Source organism: Pomacea canaliculata, linkage group LG5, assembly GCF_003073045.1.
Source record: "Pomacea canaliculata isolate SZHN2017 linkage group LG5, ASM307304v1, whole genome shotgun sequence".
In the NCBI taxonomy this organism is placed as follows: domain Eukaryota; kingdom Metazoa; phylum Mollusca; class Gastropoda; order Architaenioglossa; family Ampullariidae; genus Pomacea; species Pomacea canaliculata.
This window is the reverse complement of record NC_037594.1, coordinates 13,655,296-13,679,557: the sequence shown is the minus strand read 5'-3', so window position 1 is coordinate 13,679,557 and position 24,262 is coordinate 13,655,296. Positions and strand designations below refer to the sequence as shown.

General features: G+C 36.3%; 3 protein-coding genes across 9 annotated transcripts in view; 1 reads left to right on the top strand and 2 right to left on the bottom strand.

Annotated features, from left to right (window-relative positions):
• Positions 1-7,073, top strand: part of LOC112563683 (partitioning defective 3 homolog) — a 41,552-nt gene extending 34,479 nt beyond the window's left edge. For all 6 annotated transcript variants that reach the window (XM_025237921.1, XM_025237924.1, XM_025237919.1 and 3 more), the window contains one exon: positions 168-7,073. In XM_025237921.1, the coding sequence (XP_025093706.1) occupies positions 168-522 (355 nt within the window). In that variant the 3' untranslated portion in view covers positions 523-7,073. The remainder of the gene's footprint in view (positions 1-167) is intronic.
• On the bottom strand, positions 2,846-14,899 carry LOC112563684 (protein disulfide-isomerase A4-like). Of its 2 annotated transcripts, none has more exons than XM_025237926.1 (11): positions 14,730-14,899; positions 14,002-14,122; positions 13,626-13,748; positions 13,024-13,106; positions 12,292-12,430; positions 11,716-11,921; positions 11,130-11,285; positions 10,468-10,619; positions 9,942-10,098; positions 9,409-9,642; positions 2,846-9,187 (listed from the first exon to the last, which is right to left on the bottom strand). In XM_025237926.1, the coding sequence occupies exons 1-11, from the start codon at positions 14,827-14,829 to the stop codon at positions 8,745-8,747; spliced, it is 1,914 nt and encodes a 637-aa protein (XP_025093711.1). In that variant the 5' UTR covers positions 14,830-14,899; the 3' UTR covers positions 2,846-8,744. The 2 variants fall into 2 exon arrangements, with proteins under 2 accessions (XP_025093711.1, XP_025093712.1); XM_025237927.1 differs by having other exon boundaries at positions 14,002-14,119.
• Positions 14,900-17,445: 2,546 nt separating this feature from the next.
• LOC112563550 (ORM1-like protein 1) lies at positions 17,446-24,119 on the bottom strand. Its single transcript, XM_025237594.1, has 4 exons — positions 23,989-24,119; positions 22,481-22,698; positions 21,371-21,522; positions 17,446-20,853 (listed from the first exon to the last, which is right to left on the bottom strand). The coding sequence occupies exons 2-4, from the start codon at positions 22,652-22,654 to the stop codon at positions 20,718-20,720; spliced, it is 462 nt and encodes a 153-aa protein (XP_025093379.1). The 5' UTR covers positions 22,655-22,698; positions 23,989-24,119; the 3' UTR covers positions 17,446-20,717.
• Between the last annotated feature and the right edge of the window lie 143 nt (positions 24,120-24,262).

Sequence of the window (24,262 nt, the reverse complement as noted above, 5' to 3'; positions counted from 1 at the left end):
ATTTGTGTGTGTGTACATCTGCAAGTGCATTCTTGGTAAGAGTGACCAAAATGGATTCACTGGATATTATTTAGCAAAATTTTGTCTGTGTTATTTCTTAAATCTCCCTGTCTCAATATTGGATTTCAGTATCAGAAGTGTAGCATATTGCTCAAACGCTGTTACAGACCGACAAGCCGTCAAAGTGAAGGCTACAGAAACACCCCACACTCAGTTATATCAAGCCTGGGAAGTGACAGTGGTTTTTCCCATCATGGTAGTCATTCTCACAGTCACAGTTTTGCACCAGTTCATCATGCCCATGTTCATCATCCATTTGATTACCGCCACGAACCTTTTGATTCAAGACTGGACCCTCACTATCAGCAGAGTAGCAGCAGCAGTGCTAGTGATCGTTATGGTGACCGGCAGAGGCTGTTTTTCGAGGAAACTGTTCGAGGACTTAGGGATTCGTCTCATCGTGCAGGGTATGGTTCGAGTCAGAGACCACTGCAGGCATACTCGGACCCTAGCTTCAGCTAAAGTGTGAAAAGATGACAGGCACAAGCTACAGGAGAGCTGCAGACTTGGGCACCCTTGAAATGTGATATGTCAGGATATCACTTCTTTGGAAGTGTGTGTGTATGACTGCATGAATGGTTGGCAGGGTGTGCATATAAGAGAGAGTTACAAAGCTTACTGTTAAACTAATGTAGGCAATGATTTCTGCACAAGAGTGGGTGAAACATATCTTCAACATTCCAAGCAGGTTATTTCTGCATGATGTCTCAATGAACAACGCACGTACATCAGCAGTAAAGCAGACCAGCAAAATGCAGTGTTAAAACATAAAATTCTTTATGATACTGATGATACAGTTCACAGTCAACATGTGTGATAACTGCTGTATGAACCTGAAAGGTGTAACCTGCTTCTAATGCTCAAAGATAATCTGTGCTTCACCAGCTACATAGCAGACTCATGCCGGTCAACATGCTGCTGTGCATCAAACATGGTGATAAATTCACTCTTTTTATGTATTGTAATAAAAAAAAGGATTTTTTTATATGTAAAATTTATAACATAATTTATTGTTGGATTGAAGATGATTTCTTTGGGCACTAAGGTCCCAGAGACTAAGTTCGCCATTTTTGTGTCAGTTGATCTTAACAAATGAGTCAGTACTTCCCCTGCACTTAAGAAGTAATGTTAATCAGACTTTAACGGCCAGTGTAAACATGAAGTTACTGTGACTTTAAATTAGCAAGCCCTGAAAATTTAGTCACAACTTTAAGCGTTGCATTTCATCTTAAGTATCTGAGCAGGAGAGACATGAATTGATAACCTCCTTCAGATGTCGATAAAATTTTATTTCAAGATTTTTTTAAGAAGAAAACTTTGATATATTCTTTTTGAGACAAACTGTATTGTAGCTTCATTGTAGAATAGGCATTTCGATCAACTCCTTACAGAATGACAGGGGCGTTGGTGCTAAATGCAGAAATACAGTGAAATGTACCTCTCTTTATCCTATCATTAGTTTATAAATTTTAGGTTTAAACATCGAGAGCAACATAAAGGGAGTTAATTGCATATTGGACCAGAAATGAGCTGAACGGAGTGCTGTCTTAACATTTTCATTCATTGACTGGCTTTTTCACATTTGTGTTCTTGTATTGGATACTTTACCAGACCAGACCTTGTTGAGTCATTACTGTTACTGACATGTTCAAGCTGACATGTTCAAGCTCACATGTTCAAGGCGGGCAGAAGCTTCAGAGCATGTCCACATTAAATCTAAGCCAGATATAATGCACATACATATGCATGCATCCTCATTCACTTAATGTGTGCATGTGTCAATTAATTCTGATCAAAATTTTAAAATGCAAATGTGTTCAGATATTTCTGAAAGTAAACAATATTTTCTAAATTTCCTTTTCTTTTAGGAAAACGAAAGATCTTGTAATACTCCATCATAAAAACAATTTAAAAGTTGACATGACTGCAGACTGTAACTGCACTAAAAACACTGCAAAATGCATTTGAATGCTTTTGCTTTCTTTAAGTGTTTTGATTTCTGAATTCTGTATATAAGGACATTGTGTATGACTGGCTGAGTGATTTTATGGTGTACTTGAACTTCAGTACTAAAAGATCAGATGAAGCATCATAGCTTAAATGAGTTTCGAACAAAATGTGCTTGTTATGTATTGACTTTTTTCACAAGGATGATGGCAGTCAACAGCACATCATGAACCACCATATGGCTTGAAACAGCTTTACAAATGCTTTGTGCTTTTATAAATACAGAAGTTTTTTTGGAATAGTTTACAAAATGACTGGTAGAAAAGATATTTATATTTTAGTTTTGTGCATCAAAATTGTTTTCCCCTCAGAATATCTTATAAATGCAAAAGGAATGATGGCTGCCTTGAGGCTAGTGCACTGCACTTCAGAGCAGTCTCTAGGATCACTTAGAGGGAGAACTTTCTCTGCACATCCACAGAACTGGTCTATGTATTAAAAGACAGTAGACGGAGAAAGCTGGGCTTTGCCTTCTGTTTACCATGCCCTAGACGCTGTAAGCCACATAACAGTTCCCAGTCCCTACAGTCAGCAAGCTCTGGTTCTTTACCTTTGCCTAAGAGTGCAAAATAAAATTATGAAAAAGGATATTCATTTCACTAACTCAGTATCACATTTCTGCTACAAGGTGTAGACCAGAATGATGTGGAGTTGTGGCATGTAAACATAATCAAAATACTTTATGCTTGTCTGAACCACCTAGTGGTACATCAAACACAATGCAATATACCTTATGAGCCATCTATGTTTTGTAAGTTTTTTAGTGCGTTTTTTTTTAAATGCATGGCTTGGGTTTTATGGATTTTGCTTGTCAAATGTCAAGCTGCTTCTGTTCCTGTTGTGAACAAAACAACAGAAGAATGCACATTATAAATAATGTCTATGCTGTGCTGCTTTGCCAGCTATCTTGCTTCCCATTACATGGTTCCATTTAAAGTACTTCATGTTTTCTAGCATCAGTATGTCAAACCTTTGTTACATTGATGAAATTGCTAGCACTGCAGGCAGGCACAAGAAACCTGTGCAGTTCAGAACCATGTCAAATTGTCAGTCATCTTTATTAAAAGTGGTTCCTGATTGGGCTCATGGAACTTAAATGACTTGGTCCTGTATTAATCTGTTGTCTATTTATACAGCATCAACTTTGTAATTTGCTAATGTCCTTGGCTGTCTGGGCTTTGCCACATTTTTGTTCTCTTCTTTAAATGATAGGGTTTAAGACAAGTTTTAATTTTGCAGGTTTGTGAATGCTGCCGGCCTTGAATATCCCTTTTCTCCTCATTGTGTTAATTGTGGATAGAATGTGATGTCATCTGTTCTGGAGACAGCATATAAGTAAATGTCTTTCATGTACATCGATATTCAGTATATGTATAAACTCTCCCTGTCAATAAAAGTCTTGCATTAACAGACCATAGAGAAATATAATGAAAGTGAAAAAAGTAGAATCGCTGAACGGTCAGCTGACACTGTCTCTGCAATGTACTTCCATAGGAAGCACATGAGAAGGAGAATTTTCACAGGCAGCACAATGATATCATGGGAGGAAGTCTGTTTTTATTATTTGATACTGTTTACAGTGACAAACATGCTCATACTTTTTTAAGACAAGCTGTTTCATCTTTATTTTTGGTGTGTGGTTATTTTTGTAGTTATTCATTTACCACGTAAAATTCTGTGGCCCATCAGTACAACCTTTAAAATCTTTCTGCAACCCCTTGGGATGATTGTTCTTTTAAATACATCATGAACAGACCAATGGGAAGAAGAAATTGTTTATGCTGAACATCACAAGAAATATTTGGCAGCTCCTATTTATCGGAACACAAGAGAAAAAAAATATTTTCTTGCCTTCAGCTTTGCCTTGCAAATTATTTCGTTTGAAATGGTTTGTATTTTTTATTTTATTTTTCTCACTTGCCAAGGCTTGCTGGAGTTTCACTATTTTACAACAGCAGGCATAATATGTTTATGCATCATTAAAGAAGTCCATTTTCCAATGTCACTCAGAAACTGCTTTCCAAATTCTAAGTGTTTCATAAAACAAGCTTCATACAAGTGTAAAAATAAATACTGTTTGACAGTAATGCCATATCATTAATGTAGCCTTTTCCTCCATCATCACCAAAAACACTGGTTTGGAGTTGACATAATTCTGTTCACCTGCCTTTGGTCTTATTTCCTTTTTAACTCAAAATCGTCCCACTCCCACATAGTCCAGGAACAGGGAACAGTTCTCTTTGCTTGCATTATAAGTGTTTTTTTTTTTTTGTTTTTTTTGCAAAGTAGAATCACAAATTTTATATTATCTTGAAACCTGTGGAAGGCAGCCTCCTAAGTACAATGAAAGACAGTAAGTTTTCCATCTTATCTTTTTTAATCTTGTCTTGTTTTTAATCAGTAAATGTGTAAACAGATTTCTCCCTCTGAATACTTTGCAGTGAAGCATTCTGAAATAGGCAGCACTGTGTGGCCCATTATTAATAAATATACTAGTATGCAGAAAGTTAAATTTTTGGGACTTGTTAATTTCTAACTGGAACTAATCAAAATTGCTCTGTTGCATCTCTTATCCTTTATTGTATTTTTTGTGTATGTGGTCTTCAACTTTATACCATTAAAATGATGACATTGTCACTCAGGCATACCAGTTCACTGTCTCTCTTGACTTGATAATATACCAGGCTAGAAATTTTGTAGTTCTTAATAGTTTGTTTTCTCAGCTTTTCATTTTCTATTGGCTGAAATTTTTAAGTAATAAAAGATCCAATTGGCATGGAGCTGCCAAAACTATTCTAAGAATATTATAAAGCATATCAAAGTCTACAAACCATAAAGAGAAACCAGAAAAACTATCTTTCATAAACAACAGTAGGATTTGGTGCTTTTCTGTGGTGCTCACCACATATTTCATGCAGTTAATCTTGCTTTTGGGTTTGGTGGTATACAGCATGTTGCATTTTTAATAGTTACTATGGACACTTAAGCTGTCCAGACAAAGCGTGCTATTATTTGCTGTGAGCATGTCTATTACACAAGGGATATTTTGTATGTATGCATGCAAAGAGAACATTCTTTGAATAACAAAAAAGTATTCTGTGTTTTTTCAATTTTGCATAAACAGAAATATTGACGTTTTATGTGAGTTAAGTTTTGGTGGCTTATACTTGCTGTAATACAGCTGTTCTGCACTTTGGAGCTGGACAACAAATTGATACATTCTTTCATTTAAATATTATTAGTGAGAAAATTATCTTGAGGTTTGAGAAGACCTCAAGAAATATTTGTATTTTCACTAGCACAACTAAAAGGATGCAAGCAACAATAATAAGGCATGAGTCATGCTATTCCTGCAATCTAGTCAAATGCAGGAAGTATGCTATAAAAATATTGTAAATAGCAAGCTTAACATTCCTTTTTTCCAGTATTCTGAACATTCTATAAGATTTTTAGCTCACTTGGAAGAGGAAATTTTGCTGTCAGCAAATGTATTGACTGTTGCACATTAAAGTATACAAACTGCATGTGTGCATATATACATACACTTATATGCTTGTTGAAGTGAGTGAATTTCAGGTATAAGAATGCCACTTTTAAGAATTTGTTGTTAATTTTTTACCAAAATACCAAAAGGTTCCCCCTCCGCAATTTGGCTATGGTATAAAACTGAGGTTAGTGGCACCCAGTGACTGCTTTCTCGTATATATTAAAAGACTTCTAGTTAGAAGTGTGTAAATGACACCACCTCTTCATCCTAGCCCATTTGTACAAATGTTATCTCGAGGTCATCATTATCCCAGTTTCAGATACATGTAACGGCTAAAATGTATTTGAACGTTTGTGTGGACAAACTATGCAGGATTAGTTACCAAAAAAATTATACCTTTGCAAAGTTGTCTCCAGCCTCTCATTATGTAGTAGGCAAGCAGCTGGAACACTGTCCACAGAGCATGCTTGGAATCGTGTGTCCGTTTCTTAGTTGTTATTGTGAAGCCCTTGCTATAAAAGTCATGTAATCCTTGGGCTTGTTGCATATTAAAATACGTACCTGCTTATGTAAAATCAGATAAGATTTTTCAAGGTACTTTTCTAACTGATGTCAACAACTGCTAGTTTAACAGATTTATGTCGTATTCCCCCTCCTTTTTTTTAAACTTTTCCCCTGCATTATGAAAGGTATGAGTGTGTTGTGGAAAGGGCAATGAATTTAACAAGGTTTGTCGAATTTGCATAGTCTGACCTATTACATATTTGGGCAGAAATTGATGTAACCTAGTCAAGCAGATAACCTCTGTTATGTACTACAGTGCTCCAACATAGACACTTCATGCCACATGGGTCTGAGGCCACGTACACTAGTATTAGGCAGGCATATTGCAGGGCAGGTTATCAGCTTCACTAGCCTGTAGGTAGTTACAACCTAGACATGAATTGCAGCCAAGCTTATGAGCCAAATGAGAAAATGTGTGCAGGTATGTTGTCAAGAGAATGAGTGCTTTAAGGCAGGAGGCTGCTACTAGCTCTATGAGCAAATTCATCATCAGCTGGTTTAAGTTTTCGTCTCCTCCAAAATTTGTGATTCATGTTTTTATGTTCTAGAACATGTGATCAAGAAATGAGTGTTTAATGCTCACTGGACTTTGTTTTTGTTTTTGGTTTTTTTTTTTAAACATTTATGCTGTCCCACAACATAACTCTTATGTCCCTTCGCATTTTACTCCCAGTTTTGTAAGCTTTGTGTCTGAAGCTTGGTTGCCGAATTTTGAGTCATGCAGTTGTACAGAAGTGAGTAGGTTTTCTTTACTGTACAAAGGTCACTCACACCCTTGTAACTTAACAGCTCATTTTCATCTGGTTTTTGCACTTTTCCTGTGTGAATAGGTTGGAGTAAAGTTTTGGTGTAGATTTAATTATTTTCACTTCAAACCTTTCCATGTATTTATATTAACTGTGTACAGTTCTTTTTTTGTACGAGGCCCAAACAATAAATGATATTTAACTCAAAAGCATTCTTCAAAATAATGGGTTTCAGATTTTTCATTTGTCCTACATATTCAGGGTTTAGTGTTTAATATTGAAATATTTTGATTGTGGATACACATACCTGTTTGACAGCTTTTATATTAATCTCTACATTTACATATATGGTCAAGCAGTTATTTTCAAAATGTGAAAGCTACAGGTAAAAAAAAGCAACAACAAAAACAATACTGTGTACCAAGACTGGTATGTCAAGAGCTGATTATTTCATTAACATCCTTCTGCAAAAATCATACTCGTGCCAAAAAACTGACATTACAAAGAGCATGTTTTACAATTATGATCTATGCCCCTGAGTAAAAATGGAGATTTCTAGGATAGCTAGTAACCTCATTGGGCTGCACTTGAACTGACATGTACACCATTTTAACTGACAGAGGCATGTGTATGGTGAATCAAAGTTGTGGATGGGTGTTGGCTCAGATTTTTTCTTTAAGGTCAGATTTGAACTGGGGTTTGGTTAGTGGGCATATCAATTTTTTTTATTTATTTTTTTTTTGGGGGGGGCTAAAAAATGGAAATTCAACTGTTTTTACTTAAAATAGCTGATCTCTTTTGACAATGCATCTTTTATATGTTTAATAATCATGTTAGCTGTCAAACAACAGGAAAAAGTAGTAAGGAACACCTTGCAGCCTAATCATATAACCTTATGTACCAGACCACCAAGAGTGATAATATATTTTCAAGAAAAATATTGGGGGATAAAACAGAAAAATTGTGCAAGCTAAATTTTGAATAAAATTTAACTGGCCATAAGCATGATTTTCATATTGTAACACAAAATTCCAGTTGAAAAGGCAAAGAATGAATGATAACATGAGCCCAAGATTTAGTTAATTGTATAAGGCACTGAAAAATTAAAACACAATTTCTCATTCATTCATAGACCATTTACTGAAAAATGGCAGCCAAGGATAAAAGTAGTAACCTTTTAAGTTTTTTGCCAAGATAGTAAAGTGATTTTAACCCACCATAAACAGCAGAAGCAGTTGTTCTATGTCACAGAAGGAAGTCAAGTCTCCTGGAAATGTTCTGTGCATTATCAGTGAAGTAAGAAAAACACTAACCACAGACCCATGGTTTGCATGCGAATTTTCAAAAAGCCTTTTTTCAACCTTGTCCCAGGATAAAAACTGAGCTCACAGAAGGCATCAAACACAAATATGAAATTTTGTTTAGGTCATCTTGTACGTCCTAAACCTTCTTTTGTAGCATTATCTTTGATTTAGGGAAAAATTTTGGCACAATCATAAGTATACCAGATATCTGGGCGTAAATAATTAGTAAGACACTAAAAAACATTCACAAATCTTTGGCATGCACCCTTTCTTGGGATCACTGATTCAGGTGATCAAACAAGTTTCAATGTAACATGCACTTGATTTCATTTTTACACTGGCTGATCATGTTCTATATTTAAAATATATTTTCTTAACAAAAGTTTTTTAAGTAACCAACACTATTGTATACCAGAGATGAGCTATCCAAAACAATTTGAAAAATATATCCTGTGAAAACATAATTTTTGAGGGAACAGTTTCAAAAATTATTTGGTATTTTTTTCCCATCCTTTGAACTCATTTGTACTTTTCTAGTTATTCTTAGTTATAAGGAACAGGAAGAACTGAAAAAACTTATTTAAAAAAAAAAAACAAACCTGTACAATCACAATTCATCTTTATCTTTCCTAAGGACACTGTTGCCTTTTCTTTCAAAAATGAAATAAAGTCTTTGAGTTCACGTCCTCCTTCATATTTTAGTGGCTTGTCCTTGTTGTTTGTAGGAGCGAAATAAATTGTAGGGAACCCTTCAGCTGGGTAGTTGTAGGGCACATCATTTGCTGTGGCATCCATCTTGGCTATGACAAGATTTTTGACAGACTTTAACTTCTTTGCTAAATCTTTGTAGACAGGTTCTAATTTTTTACAATGACCACACCAAGGAGCATACAGCTCAATAAGGACATCCTTTGATGTGTCTTTGACTATCTTGTCAAAGCTTTTACCTACTACTATGGTTACTGGACCCTCCTGTTTCTTTGGTACTGGCTGAGACTTGATATGAGGCTCAACTTTACCTGAGAAAAAGGAAACATCTTTTATATGACTACTAGAGTACACAGATTTACAACCGATGTTTTACTTTTACGGTAAGTCATACAATTATAAATCACCTATACATTTTAAGGTCCTTTGCAACTTATACACCAAGTTTATGGTCAATATCTTATACCAAATATAGAAACCACATATTAAAAAGCATATTGAAAAAAAAAATACATTCAAAATCAAAAATAACCTTTTAAAAATTGATTCAGAAACTCTCTGACTTCATCAGGATCAAACTCTTCCATGGGTTCCATGGGGTACTTTTTGCCATTAGCCAGAATACCAATGTTGATTTCCTCTGATGAATCTTCCAGCCCTAGCTCTTTCAGCATCTGCATGTTTTTCTCCTCGTCAGCAACAGCAAAAGTTATATTTCTGAAGTCCTTTGCAATGCTTGCAATTTTCTTTCTCCACATTTGGGTTGCTGCAAAAAACAGTGAATTCGTAAAAAAACGATTCCTTCAATACAGTTTTTATTTGAAAACCCATCCACTGTTGTGAAATTGGCAAAATTGAAAATTATTTTGGTTACATTTTATATTTAACAAATACAACCTGCAGTACTTTTCATCCATAGTAAACAAAACAATTCTGTTTAATTTTTATCCTTACAATGCTTACTAGGTTAAGGAACTGACAGGAACTCCACTCCACTTAAAAATTCACTTCTTCTACTCTTCACTTTTTTTCTGAGAATTTTACAAGTTTGTGTAAATAATGTACCTTCTCTATGGTCAAAGCCCCAGTCTACATCATAAAAGAACAGACACAGAGGGCTGCGCTTGGCATAGCGGGCCTGATTGTTACTATCCATGCTGCCTACTAGTGGGAACTCATTGTCAACAATGAACTTTGTGATTTCATCTGGTTTGGTGTCTTCCTATAAACAAAAGGCAAGAGGAAAATACTTAAGAAACTTGATATTTACACGTTTCAAATCAATCCTGATTTGACTAGCAGGGTGCAATTTTTTTTAAATGAAAGTTCAGTTTAAAGTTCCATACATCATGATCACCATATAACTAATCAACATATATTCCCTGGAGACAGACTGCACAGACAGCATCATCTCCACTTGCAATATCTCAAAATGAAACTTCCCTCCCTACTCCACCCATTAAATCTTGCACAGCAAACAAAATCTTGGATATTTTCCCAATGAAAGACACCATTAAAAGGCCACAGGCTATTCCTGAACCTAAGGTGTTTCCCATAATGCCTTGAATAATTAAGGTCTCACTTATCATACCTTGATCTCGAACACCTTCCATTTAGGTTCATAACTGGTGTAGTATCGCTCTGGAATAATCACAAGCACAGAACCAGAGTTGGCTTTATAATGATTCTTTATAGTTTCATCTGTGGTAAAACCAGATCTGTACTCTTCCCTGATGTCTTGCACTGTAAGAGGAGGGAAAACAAAGACACCAACATAAATGGTTAAGTAGCAGATTGCCTATTTCCACCTCAGGTCTGAAGACCACCAAATGTTGCTAACACTGAAGACTTGGTAAAGCAAAACATTTGCTTTTGTTTCCTCTCAGAATATTTGATAAGTTGCCATTACTCATACATTTAATATAACCTACTGATTCATGGTATAATATATGAACATGTTTATTGTCCAATAATATTAACAAAATTCCAAACAAATTTAAACCCAGACAACCTGTTTGGGAAAGGCTGGTCGGTTGTTTGAGTTTATGCCATATCACAAAGAAAGAAGGTTACATTACAAAAGAGTGATTTGTTTAGGTAAAAGCTGCTGTATATAGTAAAAATATTTTATTGTAACAGTATAGATATTATCTGCAACTTTCCACTTGATTTAATCACGAATTTTTTTGAGGTAAAAACCCCACAAGAACTGCTTACAAGTATGCTCATAAAATGCACAAATGTTTACTTAACAGGAATCCTGAAAGGTCTGCAGGCGTGGATCCGTCTCACTGTCAAAGATACCTAACACGTTAATGTCATCTTCTTTCAAGAAAGCCTTTAGTGCTTTCAAGCCTACAACTGGCTTGGCTGGATCACCCCTCTGAGATTCCATGTAAGATATTATATCTGAAAATAAAAAAAATATATATATACTAAGGCTAAAAATACAGCAATAATTTTACATGCTGATAATGGATAAAAGAATAAGATAACAGTTCTGCAGTGTCAGTTATATATTTCAATTTAACAAACTCTGTTCTTACAATGTGAGGGAAAAAAGCAATCATTTTAAACTTTTATAAGACATAGCTGTCTCTGAAGAATCTCTGTATACTTTAGATCAGGGGTGCCCAACCTATGGCCTGCTCATTTTAACTAGACACAACATAATTTTATTTTTGATGTTGTCATGATTCTAGAAACGCTGCCATGTTCTGGCCCATGAGATTTTATATCAAGTCCAGTGCAGCCCACAGGTAAAAAAAGGTTGGGCACCACTGCTTTAGATCTTATAAAGAGGAAAGTATTTGCTTGACAAAAACATGTAACAACATACCATAAGTTTCACGCTGACCCTTGTAATCAAACTGCCTTCCTTTACGAAAAACTTTTAGTGTTGGGTAGCCATTCACACCATACTGAGCTGCCAGGTCTGTCTCAACTGTGGCATCAACTTTAGCCAGTATGATTGGGTATTCAGACTGCCTTAACTGCTTTGCTGCCTTTTCATATTTAGGAGCCAACTGTTTGCAGTGACCACACCTAAAAGGAAAATTAACAACTCTTCATGAAGTTCATGTCATAACTTATGAAGAGGAAAAACAACTAAATAGCAGCATGAAATGTCATACCTCAAGCAACTTTTTAAAGGCATTTCCCCGAAACTTTCCTTTCAATCTTTTACTTTTTTTTTTTTGGAAGATAAAAGTAAAGCTGCAAACAGAAGATTCTTTCATGAAGCTTTTTTTGCAGACTGAAACAATTCTTTTTTTCTCAAACCAGCTAATTTTGGTTTTATCAATGACATGCTCTGAGGTGGATGCAAGAATCTTAATCAACTATTTATAGGACTAAATATTCAAATAGTAGTACCAGTGTAAATAATAAATATGACTACTTTGGACCTGCTTACCAGGGAGCATAGAACTCAACCAACATGAGCTCTTCTCGGCTGACTACCTCAGTAAAATTTTCCTGCGTAAGTACCACTACTGCTTCTGGTTCTGGTTTCCAATCAGGACTGGCAATAACTTTCATAAAATTCACAATTCCTGTCAAAAGAAAATTATTGTAAGCATTTGCACTAAAATGCCTTGCCCAACACTTCTTCCCTACCTTTTTTTTCGAAAATTGCAGATGCCATATGGTGTGTGGACTAGGTGGGTGCAATAGGATGGTGGTCAGTGAGCTTAACTCTACAGCAAAATTAAAGTCCAAGACTCACATGGGTCTGTGACTAGAATAAGCCACCACTATCATTGTGATCACCATCACTACCCCCAGTAGATGAGAACCTGATTTATTAGAGAAGGAAAAAGGAAGAGGAAAAAAAGGGTTCAGCTCTGTCTTCTGCAAGCCATCCTTGACAAGGTCAGTATTTTATGCTTCATCACCCCATATGACCACTAGTCTCTAGGACCCTTTAACCTTTTAAATTTGCATTCTTTATCTCAGTTGTGAACAGTATAAGTTTAAGCTGATCACATATCAAGTATCTATTTTTAATTATTTTCAGAACATTTGTTTATATCTTTTGTTGATAATATTTGTTATGTGCTTCACACTAATTATGATTAGAGCAAGATTGTAATCAAGTATCAAACTGAAATAAGTGCACAATCTGGTGTTAAAATAAAACCCTTACCTGTTTTATCTCGACCTCCATCATAATCATAGGAAGAGCCACGTTTAAAAAATTTTAGAGTTGGATAGCCAGTAACATCATATCTGTAAAAAGATATCTTAAGTTAGAATCAACAAATTATTTAGCACAAAATTCCAGAGATCTTAAACAAAAAATCTAGTATAATCTAAAATTACAAATCCATAATCGTAAATTACAAAATTGTAAAATAACCCTATCAATAAAAAAGTTTCTATGCTTTAAAGTATTTGCATATATTCAAACTCACTTCTAAAATTCTTTGATCTATTAACCCATTCAATATGGGTGCATCAATACAATTCAGCTATTGCTATAAAGTTGTTTGCATTTGCATGTGTGAACTGTATTGGAAGAGTAGCATGAAATGGTAGCATGAAAACTGTTACCACTTCATTTTGTGCATAAGGCTTAAAATGTATTTGTAAATTTTCTTGTGCTATCCTGCCCTATCTGAAATGCTATCTTTAATGTATACACCATATATCTACGTATAAAGAAAATACACTAATGAACATATGGGACGTGGCATCCCACACACACACACACATATGTGCAGAATGGTAAAAAAACAGTAAACTCACTGCTGTGCCAAATCAGTTTCTACAGTTGCATCCACTTTTGCCAGTATAACAGGAGGGTCACTCACTTTCAGTTCTTTAGCAGCTGCTGCATATACTGGGGCTAAACTTTTGCAATGGCCACACCTTATAGTTGTAAGTAAACAATATTTCAATAATCAGTGCATACAAACAGCTATTACATCCACTGAAGTAATAATAATGATTGTACATGATTTGTACAATACAAACATTAACTCACTCATTTTCATTGCCAAGCATGACATTGCTGCCACAGAGCAGGTCAAATGCATCCAACGATGCAGCCCCCTCTTCCTTTAAATCAAATTTTTAGTATAGATTTTTCAACCAAAGTTGAAGTCACAGAAAAAGAACTCACCATGGTGCATAAAATTCAACAAGTGCTGTATCAGTGTCTTTGATAAAGTCTGAAAAGTTATCTTTAGTCAAGACCAAAACACCATCGTCATCTCCATCCTCATCTGCATCATTATCATCTGCTGAAAAGAAAGGGGCAACTTTAGGAAGGCTTGCAACTTAACTGTTGACATAGGTTGTTATGGACGCCATGACATACATCATTAAACCATGAATCTGTATCTATACACGTCCGTGATGAAAAGCACTAAACATGACTCTTAAAACCTAGCCCAAAGCAGAATCCTAACCTACGCATTCACCCTAATCACTAATCCTGACCCTAATTCTAGTCCTTGTTTGTAAAAAGTGTCATGAAGTCATGGGACCTCCTAAAGTTGTACCTAGGAAACGTAGAAGCATATAGTAGCACCATGAACGTTCATGGTAGCACGATCTGCACTGCTGAAGTACGCTGAGCAAGTTAAAATGCAATCTCAGAATTTTCCCCCAGTTTACCCGCTGAGATAAATAATAATAAAAGCCGCATCATTATTCAATGTGGCTTCAAACATTTCTTTAAAAAAAACTGCTTGACTAAATCTGAAAAGAATGTTAACTGCTTATTACTTAGTGAGGTGATCCTAGTCCATCGAGTCCTAATTTATTGTTAGTTTTATTTGCATGACATGTTCTTGTACTGTAATCCCATAAATATAATTTTTATTAAAATATTATTTCACCACCAACCTTCAGTATCCTCATCGTCATCTTCATTATCACAGGACACAAAGGCAACCAACAGCAAGCCTGCAAGGAACAATGAAACTAGAAACTTGGACACTTTCATGTTTGCATTGAGCCGTCTGCAACGGTAGGAAGCTTTTCCATGTGCTTTTGGGTGATTCGTCTCGCCGGAAGTATTCTCGCCGCAAATAATTCTGCACATGATGTTGTTACTTTCAGTAACCAAGGCGAGTTATTCAATAAATAGATAACATCTGCCCAAACGTGATACTAAATATATTACTTACTATATACTTCTGGTCTGATTGATAAAATAACAAAATGTAATATACGCGGATTTATAAATTTTACCAAAATAGCAACGAATCAAACTTTGCCAAGTTCGTGCGACGCGGCGAAAAGAAAGGGGATGAATGTAACTAGAAAAGAATTTGACTGTCTTGTTACCGTCAGGGTTACTGAGGTGTGCAACGTGTACATTATGTGTACATTTACTATAAATCTGACATCTGAAAGTCTGTAGACAAGCATTTTCTTTCTTCTATTCCTTTTACTTAAGGAACGTGCAAGAGAAATCCCATTTGCTGTGCAGTACTTGCTTACACCTGTCACTCATTCCTTGACTGTATGGATACACGCAGCGGCTGATGACACGGCTCGCCACTTAGGCCGGTCTTGAGCAGTGGTTTGTAGACCATGCATGTGACCAGTCCAGTCTTTCACGTTTGCAAGACAAACCATGCAGTTCTTTCTCAGTTCACTTTGGTGTCGACTTTCCTCAACTCCACAACGTAACATGAAGAACGGTCAGTGTCCGTCCAGATCACATGCCCGAACCAGACCAACCTGGGCGGTTTTACTGCGGCGAGAAATGGTTTCTGGTGTTCCACAAAAGTGGAAACCATAGCACAAAATTAAGTCATCAGCTTTATATGTTCCGTGTATGACAACTTTTTATACCATAAACCCGCGGTTCTCAAACGGTGGGGCGCGCCTCCATGGGGGGGGGGGGGGGCGAAGTTGGTCATTTGTTAAAGTTTCTTATACCGGTATTAGTGAAATTAGCTTACATTGCTGGCTAAGGGGGCGCACGGACGTACCTTTGTTCGTCAGGGGGGCGTCACAAGTAAAAGGTTGAGAACCGCATTAGCATTTTAAAAAAGCGTTTTTATGCTCTCCCTTCCATGAATTGCGTTTTGTCGACCCTAAAAACTTTTGTGGACATTGAAAGGGCCTTTGACAGTGTAGACAGGGACATCATCTGGAGGCTGATGATCCACTACGCACTACGGTATTCCGCCTAAGCTCATAAACGTTATTCAGGGGTTGTACGAAGACTCATCCTGCCAAGTTATCCATAACAACAAACTCTCTAAACCTTTCATAATGAAAACTGGCATAAGACAGGGTTGCATGTTATCACTAAAATCTTCCTGATGGTCATAGACTGGATTATGCGCATGATGACCCAAGACAACACCACCGGTATCCAGCAGACCTTCACCAAACAGCAGCAGCATGCACAAACCAAACTGAGCAAGCTAACAGAAGCAGAGAAGACTGGCTTAAAGGTCAACAGAAAGAAGACTGAAGTGATGAGAATCAACAAGCAGGAACTCGCAATCCAACTTTAAGGAGAGAACATCCTGGAAACATATCTGTGAATCTGGGGAGCATTGTCAACAAGGATGGTGGAGCGGACTATCACATCAAAAGCCGCACGAACAAGGCCAGGCATGCTTTCAACAGCTTACACCCCATCTGGAACTCCCGAGCATTATTCTTCTGCAGTAAGACCTGCATCTTCAACACCAACGTGATATACCTACTGTATAGTTCTGAAACCTGAAGAGTGACCATCAACAAGCTCCAGACCTTTAACAACCAATGTTAGCGCCATATTCTGGGAATAAGATGGCCTGAAAAGATCTCCAACAGCAGCCTGTGGAAAAGAACCAACCAGAATGCCACTAGCCAAGACATCACAAACTGCAAAAGGGGCTGGATGGGACACACCCTGCGCTAACCAGCTGACACCATTCCCAGGCAGGCACTTGACTGGAACCCTCAGGGGAAGAGGAGAGTTGTGAGACCAAAGCAGATTTGGAAAAGAACAGTAGAGAGCAAAGCAAAGGATGTTGGAACCACATGAGCCAAACTGAGGGGGTCTGCCGAAAACCGGGTCCACTGCTGAGGTGTTGTTGTGGCCCTATGCTCCTTGAGGAGTAACAAGGAATAAAACTAAAAAAAAACAAAACCCTATAAACTATTAAATAATACAGATAGTATGAGGACCTGATCATTTTTACACATTTTTGTGTTCATGTAAAAGCATGACCAGTATGTTTAGATGTAAATGTAGTTAAGTCCAAGTGAAAACATACTGAAAAAATAATCCTTCGAACAAAATTTGACTCACTGGTATCAGCAGCGAAGGGCCTATTCAACCTAAATTTTGGAGTTAGGAAATTACATCATATAGTTTGCTAATCAATACTGTAATAATACAGCCTGCATCATTTTTATATGCCACCCAGTAATTTACACAAAGTTTTAAAGTCTTTCTTCATAGTGGCTAAATGACCTAAATCGCTGCTGTTCTCAGTAAGTAAAATTCAATCTTAAATCTTGGCATGCAGCAAACATGCATGTATGTGAATTTGCACAGCCCCATTCCCAACGCATACACACTGAATTTTGAAGTAAAACACGGCTGTCATTTTCAGTTTCCCATTTTTTTACAAAGTTCATTGAAAATTGAGGTTTGATATACGATTACATCTAGGAACTTAAAAAGTTTTTTCAACTGTATTCATCTTTGCACTCATCAATAAATGAAACCCTAATAATGAATGATTTATGACATGATCATAGCAACAAATGATTACAGTTGATTGAATACACTGTTCCAGTTGATCATCACATTTCCAAGTTCATGGTAGAGATATTATTTATGGCACATCAAACAGATGCTAGTCAATCTACTTAACTGAAAACTTTAGTGAAGGTAAAAAGACTGTTGTATGTAGACATAATTATTTCCCTTGTGTTCATTTTTAACATCATTTAACACAATTCTAAAAGCATGATTTTCACAGGCTCTTCAAGCACTTTAGTAGTTGTTTTTTTTTCCAAGTACAAGGACAACACTGTTTCCATAAATTTATTGATGTAATATTCCAGATGCATCCACTACTGTATATTACAAGAATGACATATACAGTGATTTGTCAGATACTTTATCAATGTGAACAAGCACACTGAGAAAAAGAAAATCATCAAGGATGCAACAAGACGGAATGAACTAGGGTAGAGGAACCAACAGTTTAGGATGGTTTTCTTTTGCAATTTGAAGAGCATTTGTTGTTATAATGATCACAACTGTTGATGTTACAGAAGACATGAATTATCTTTATGTCTAATGCCTAAACAAAGCTAAGACAAAACAATTTTATAAGGTTAACAGTACAATGAATAATCTGAAAACACACATGAAACATTACTGCATTTTGTACGACCAAAAAAACAAAAAGAGCTACCAGTTAATGTCCTTTTTAAGAAAGCTAGCTTCTTCACCAGGAATCCCATCCTGCATTATAAAATTGGTGATTAAGAAAAATGAATAACAAAAACTAAAAGTGACTTTGATGTTCCAAAAATGTGTCGCAGAATTTATTGGACATAATGGGAAACCTGAGGTTAAAGTTATTACCCCCCCCCCCTCCTCTCTCCCAGAAAAGAACCCAGGAAAATTGTAAAAACAGAAAAATGTGAAGCTGTGAAAAATGGGTGGGCAATGGGACTTCAGTTGCAAATTCTAAGTTCCAGAAAAAATCAATGCAGACCTTCACGTTCCCAAAATGCTTCATGATTTGTACCCCTGTGCATGCTTACCTAAAATCTTTTTTCAGACCTCTGCATCACAAACTAGTAAATACTGCAGCGGGGAGCTGACGTGCTAATTATAATAACAATTTTAAATGGCCAAAGAGTTTTAAAGAATTTTCCAGCATATCTTAAAAATAGATTTAACCATGATTTACGTTATTTCACCACAAAGCAGAGAGCCAAGTGGTTAGAGTGTTCGCGTCTGAACTAAGAGGTGTACTGGTTCAATACTTGTGTAGCAAAGCAAACTTCCCTCCAATTGACCCAGCTGGCAGGAGTGGGTACCTGACGCCTTAGAGGGGTGGGGGTGGTAAGCAACAAGGGAGAGAAGATGGGCACCACTCTCACAAAAATCTGCATCAGAGAAAAGTGAATTCTCCTACACCTCACTCCCCTACAGCCTGAAAAGGTCAGGGGAGAACCTTTACCTATGACCTACCTCTAAATGTGAAGAAAAGAACGGTACTGAATCAATCTGTGTTCCTGTTTAGTGGCAGTTTTGGAATCAGAAACTAGAAAATTTAAGGCCGGCAAAAAAATCCTATTTCATTATACTTTCATTTTAACAAGAATGTTCAACAGCTGTCTTAAATTTCAATATGATATTGTGCTGTAGTTTAGCTTAAACTTGAATAACACATGGGCCCAAAAAAGATTGCTACTATAGTTACCATGCAACCTCTGGTTGCTCCATATTAATGCAACAGTGGTGAGGACTACATAGTTAACAATCCAGGTCTGGCTTGATGAGTTAACGATATTGCTACTACTAAAGATTTACAGTCAAATACAATGAGGTCTGAACTATTCCCAGTTACCAACAACTTTCAACCATATTTATTTATATAAATGGCTAGAAATTCTAGAAATCTTTTTTTTCCCCATAAGGCCTGTTCACCTGCCTGAAACTGATAGTTGCTTTGAAAGATGAACTTATTTTGCAACCTATTTACAGTTCTTTACAGTCTTATTCACATCTCTCCCTCTCTCTTACGCGCACACACACAAAAATCATGCTTTACTGATGAGTTTATATTTTGCGATCTGCTAAAGACTAATTCATATGTTCTGAAAAACCAGGTTGTCAAATCATCTCACATCCTAAATGCATCCTTTTTACAAGGAAAAAACTGAGACAATACAGTGGAGACTGAAAACAGAAAAATAAGCTTGCCAACTTATAATATAAAACAAAAGTAAAAACAAAAAACTCCTGCACAGATTTCAAAACATCTACATCAGGGGGTGGGGGTGGGGGTTAGGAGGAATTGGTGTTTTAAGTCGAGCCAGCAGCTAAGGCCATATCACGGCAAGGCAGCCAGCCCTGTAAACAGATGCCACATGCAGAAAGATCAGCATGTCCGAGATGACAGCCAACCTTCACTGTATTGGTGACAGGCGCTAACCGCCCAATCATCTACAAAAGAACAGCTTGAAATATCTTTCAGCATGCCTTAGAATAGCATATGACCCCACTTAAGCTTCCACAAACTTGAAAACTGCCAACAAGCAAATAATCCCTACCACCATAATAGTAATCATTAAAAATATATGTGCTTTCTCAAAATAAGCATTACAAACGGAATCAAAAGGCAAGCATAAAAAAAACCAGAAAAAAACAAGGCTATCCTTGAAAACATTGGATGTTGCATGATAGAACTAATACTTACCCTTAAAATGTCTGAAAATAAGGATAACTAACGCATTTATGTCACTGAATTATTGAAAGTAACATAGCAATTAAGTAAATTTTACACCTGCCTTGCTGTGAATGGAAAAATTACACAAATAAAAGTGGTGTACTCTTACAAATGAATCATGAACATAAAAAGAAGAGCCAACACCCTTAATCTTCACTGAATTAATGGCTGAAAATGTAAGAAGTGTCCTACTACTATCCCTACCCACCCTTCCAACAAACTGCCATGTCCTTTACTAAGCGACTTCTGATGAAGACTTGATCACATCAAATTTTTGTCGGTAGATATTCTTTGTGTGATGCTCCAATCCACTGTTGCTCATTGGAAATACTAGCTCCTTAAAAGTACATCTTTTTTAAGACAACTGTGAATGGCTTCAAGAAAATTTGTAGTCCACTAAATACTAGTATTTGTTGATCCCAAAAATACGGACTCCATGCAGCTGTGGCAGTTTAGGAATAATATTTAGAGCTAATACACTAGCATTCAAAATGAAGTGGTACTTGTCATATCTGGAATAAAAACTTGCCAAGAAGAACCTGGAAAAAATATCAAGGCAAAACACTTTAGTTAGTTGACTGATAGTAATATGGTCATCGAAATATTGTGTATGAATAAATATTCATAAGCCATACATGCAGTAATAGTGCAAGTGGACTGGCAATATTGGATGCAAAGTGACATGTAAAAAAATAGAATTATCATCAGATTCAGAATCTTCTTCAAAACTTGTTTAGGTTGTCATATAATTTTCTCATGGCTTTTAGAAGCATGCTTATTGCAAATACATGATACTGTACCCAGAATTAGACTCCATATTAGAAAACAAATTCTTGCATCAATGCAGCTGAGCTCTAAATTAAATGGGCAACAAGGAGATTCCAGAATGTTGAACATAAGATGAACGATAAACTAAGCATATTTTAAATTCTTTTTTTTATTCATTTCTTTTTCTTAGTAAAATTCTTTTTGATGTGTTTCTGTATAATACATATTTTTAAAATTATTATTATTATTATTTATACTGTTTGGTGCAAACCACACAAGCAAACTTACAAAACTATGGGCACTGTAGTGAGAAATTTCTTAGTAGCTGTAAACTGCTTTCCATAGTCAATTTGTTCCCATTGAGTTTCTGTGCGAGAATCTCCTTGATCAGGTGTTTCCCATGGTGTGCCTTTTGTTACATGTAGCATTATGAACATCAGCTATACAGAGGGGGAAAAAAGTATTATACACACACTACTGCAACTATCACATGGTAAAATAGGCAAACAGTTAAGTTTTCAAATAAGTTTTTATATGAGTAAAATTTTAAAGAGTGAATCTCAAGTACAAGTTGTCATGACTGTTCCAGCAAATTATAGTCTCCCATAAATTTGTTCCTATGGACATTTCTTTGTCAAGAATGATTACAGTATCTGCATTATGCAAATGAGCATGCAAGCATGTTAAATTCTGTTAACATTTCCAGCAGTGACATTTTTATCTTCAAGACGAAAACTTTTTTAAAAAAAATTATAGCACAAACAGCTTTTATTACATAGTGGTCACAGAGGCACTCCATGTTTAAGGTCAAGCCCAACCCTTATCTTCTGTAGTATTTTACTTTCCCCGATAAATCAGATACTCAAAACTGCTGGAGATTTTTGTAGTCATATGCCCAAGCAAGCTTTAAACCAACAGCAATGTACTCATTAACCACCAGGTTAAGTATTTAACAGTTATACACTTACAAGACTATTTTATTCTTTTTCATATATCATCTACTGGAGACATGCAGAATTTCAAAACCAGACAAAAGTTTAATAAGTTTAAGAACTAATAACGGCATGTAACAATAAAAATGGGAAAACTCTAAATAATAATGATTGATGTTCAACAAATGCATAACAAAATAGCGAAAAAATGTCAGGAAGGAAGGAGAAACTATATGAATCAAATGAGTGAAAAAGATTGGTGGACAGCTACATAGAGACTCAAGTTGTTTTTGACAACTAAGAAAAGGGTGGGTAGATGGGTGCAATGAAGGAAGGACAAGATAGTCTAGAGCATTTCAACAGGCCTTTCTTTAAACTTAAATTTTCCCGCCTAGGGTTAGCTTCATGAACACTGATTACACAGTTCCTTGGCCATAGCTAACAATTTTAGAAACTCGATACAAACCACATCATGGAGAACATTTGTAAGCGTCCATGCTACAGCAACACTGAAAAAAGGCACAGACAGGATGAGGAGGTGGAAGATGAAGATAAGAAGAAGGTAGGTTATCCAGATTCCCTTGCTGTTGAAGTAGGAGTGTGTTGGATTGGAATCACTATGTGCTACGCCAACATTCATGCTGCTTTTTCTTTTTTGTCACCTTCTCATGCTACAAAAAAAACCTGCAGAAAAACAAACATTTTGATTATCTTGATTTTCACAGTACTCTCTTAATTACACCTTTTGCCATAAATCAGATTGTTTTCATAGGCTGCTTTCACTCAATCATGATGCTATTGCCAGTGTTACCACACAGAGGGTGGACAATAGAGTCCAATCCTCTTCTTCACCTTCCCTGATGAATATAGGAATAAATGTTTGCTAAGCAGCTGCTAGGTGGATAGGCTGGTTTTCCAGCCACAGGCCCAAGCAAACTTCAAACCAGTGATCTTTTGCTCCACAGTCAAGAGCACTTACATCAGGCTACAAAATCTACATTATATACTGTGTTGTGTGATGCTATGTAAGCTGATATTTCATATGTATCTTCTTTTTACCCACCACAACCCCACCCATATCCTTAATACTTAAATTAACATATAATTAATTAGTGTTTATAATCTGGTAACTTTGGTAACAAACACAGTCAACTAACACATAGAACCACAACCAGCCTTCCACCTCTTGAGTTCATATTTTCTTCAAACAAAACACATGTATAATATTTAAATATAATGCACACACATTTCTGCAGTTACATATCTTGCATGAAATATATATTATTGAATCTTAATTATTGTATTCGCATTATTGGTATGCTAAAGTAAAATATTAGCAAAGCTGCAGCATTTGCAGAACCAAACTTCATGAATATCTGCACAAAGGGATTATGAGAAATATTATCCTCTAAATTATATTAGTTTAGCAATCCATGCCACGGTCTCCTCCCCCCAACCTTTATGCTGCCGTCTTACATCAAGGCGGACCTCACACTCACAATGTAACATCATGACATGACATTACTGTCATGGCAATAAACAGGAGCCATTATCACAAACGCTACTACTATTTTCATTGTCGAAAAAAACATCCAAATTTGGAAACTTTCAATTTTTCGTACCTGAAAAATGAGTTACACTGGTACGATTATTTCTTTTAAATAAGTGTATGTGAATATTGCGTTACTGCTGTTCAAAAGAATCTTTTTGCATTCAACGGTACCATCTTCACAGGAAAATACTATTCAATGGCAGTCTATAAGACCTTTTAATCGTCACGTTACATTATCTTAATTTCGGGAATATATGCGCAATCTGGTTCTTTGACGCTAATGTAGTGCTGACTGCCAGTCGGCTGACTGACGTGACAAGACGCCTGACACGCAGAGACTTGATTTTTTGGTACGCCCTTGAAATACGTTTTTTCTTTAGATTGCATAATATTAAATAACAAGCTGAGCCCATGCTGCTAACCTGGTTTTCGACGCTATCGTCCAAAGTTGACGACAGACTGAATCAGGACTGTTGAGTCACTCGTTCCCTTTGAATGCTATCTCTTGAACGACCGGATGTTGATAAAGAGAAAGAGCCTCGTTTGCGTTTCCCTCTCCGGAATGAAATAATGTTTCAGTTACACACGAATAAAAGTGATCTCGCAAACTATAATGTTTTACAGGAAAAGAAAAAAATATTTCATAATATAAACATCAGCATGACCAAAGTATAAGAGACTTTTGCTTTAAAAAAA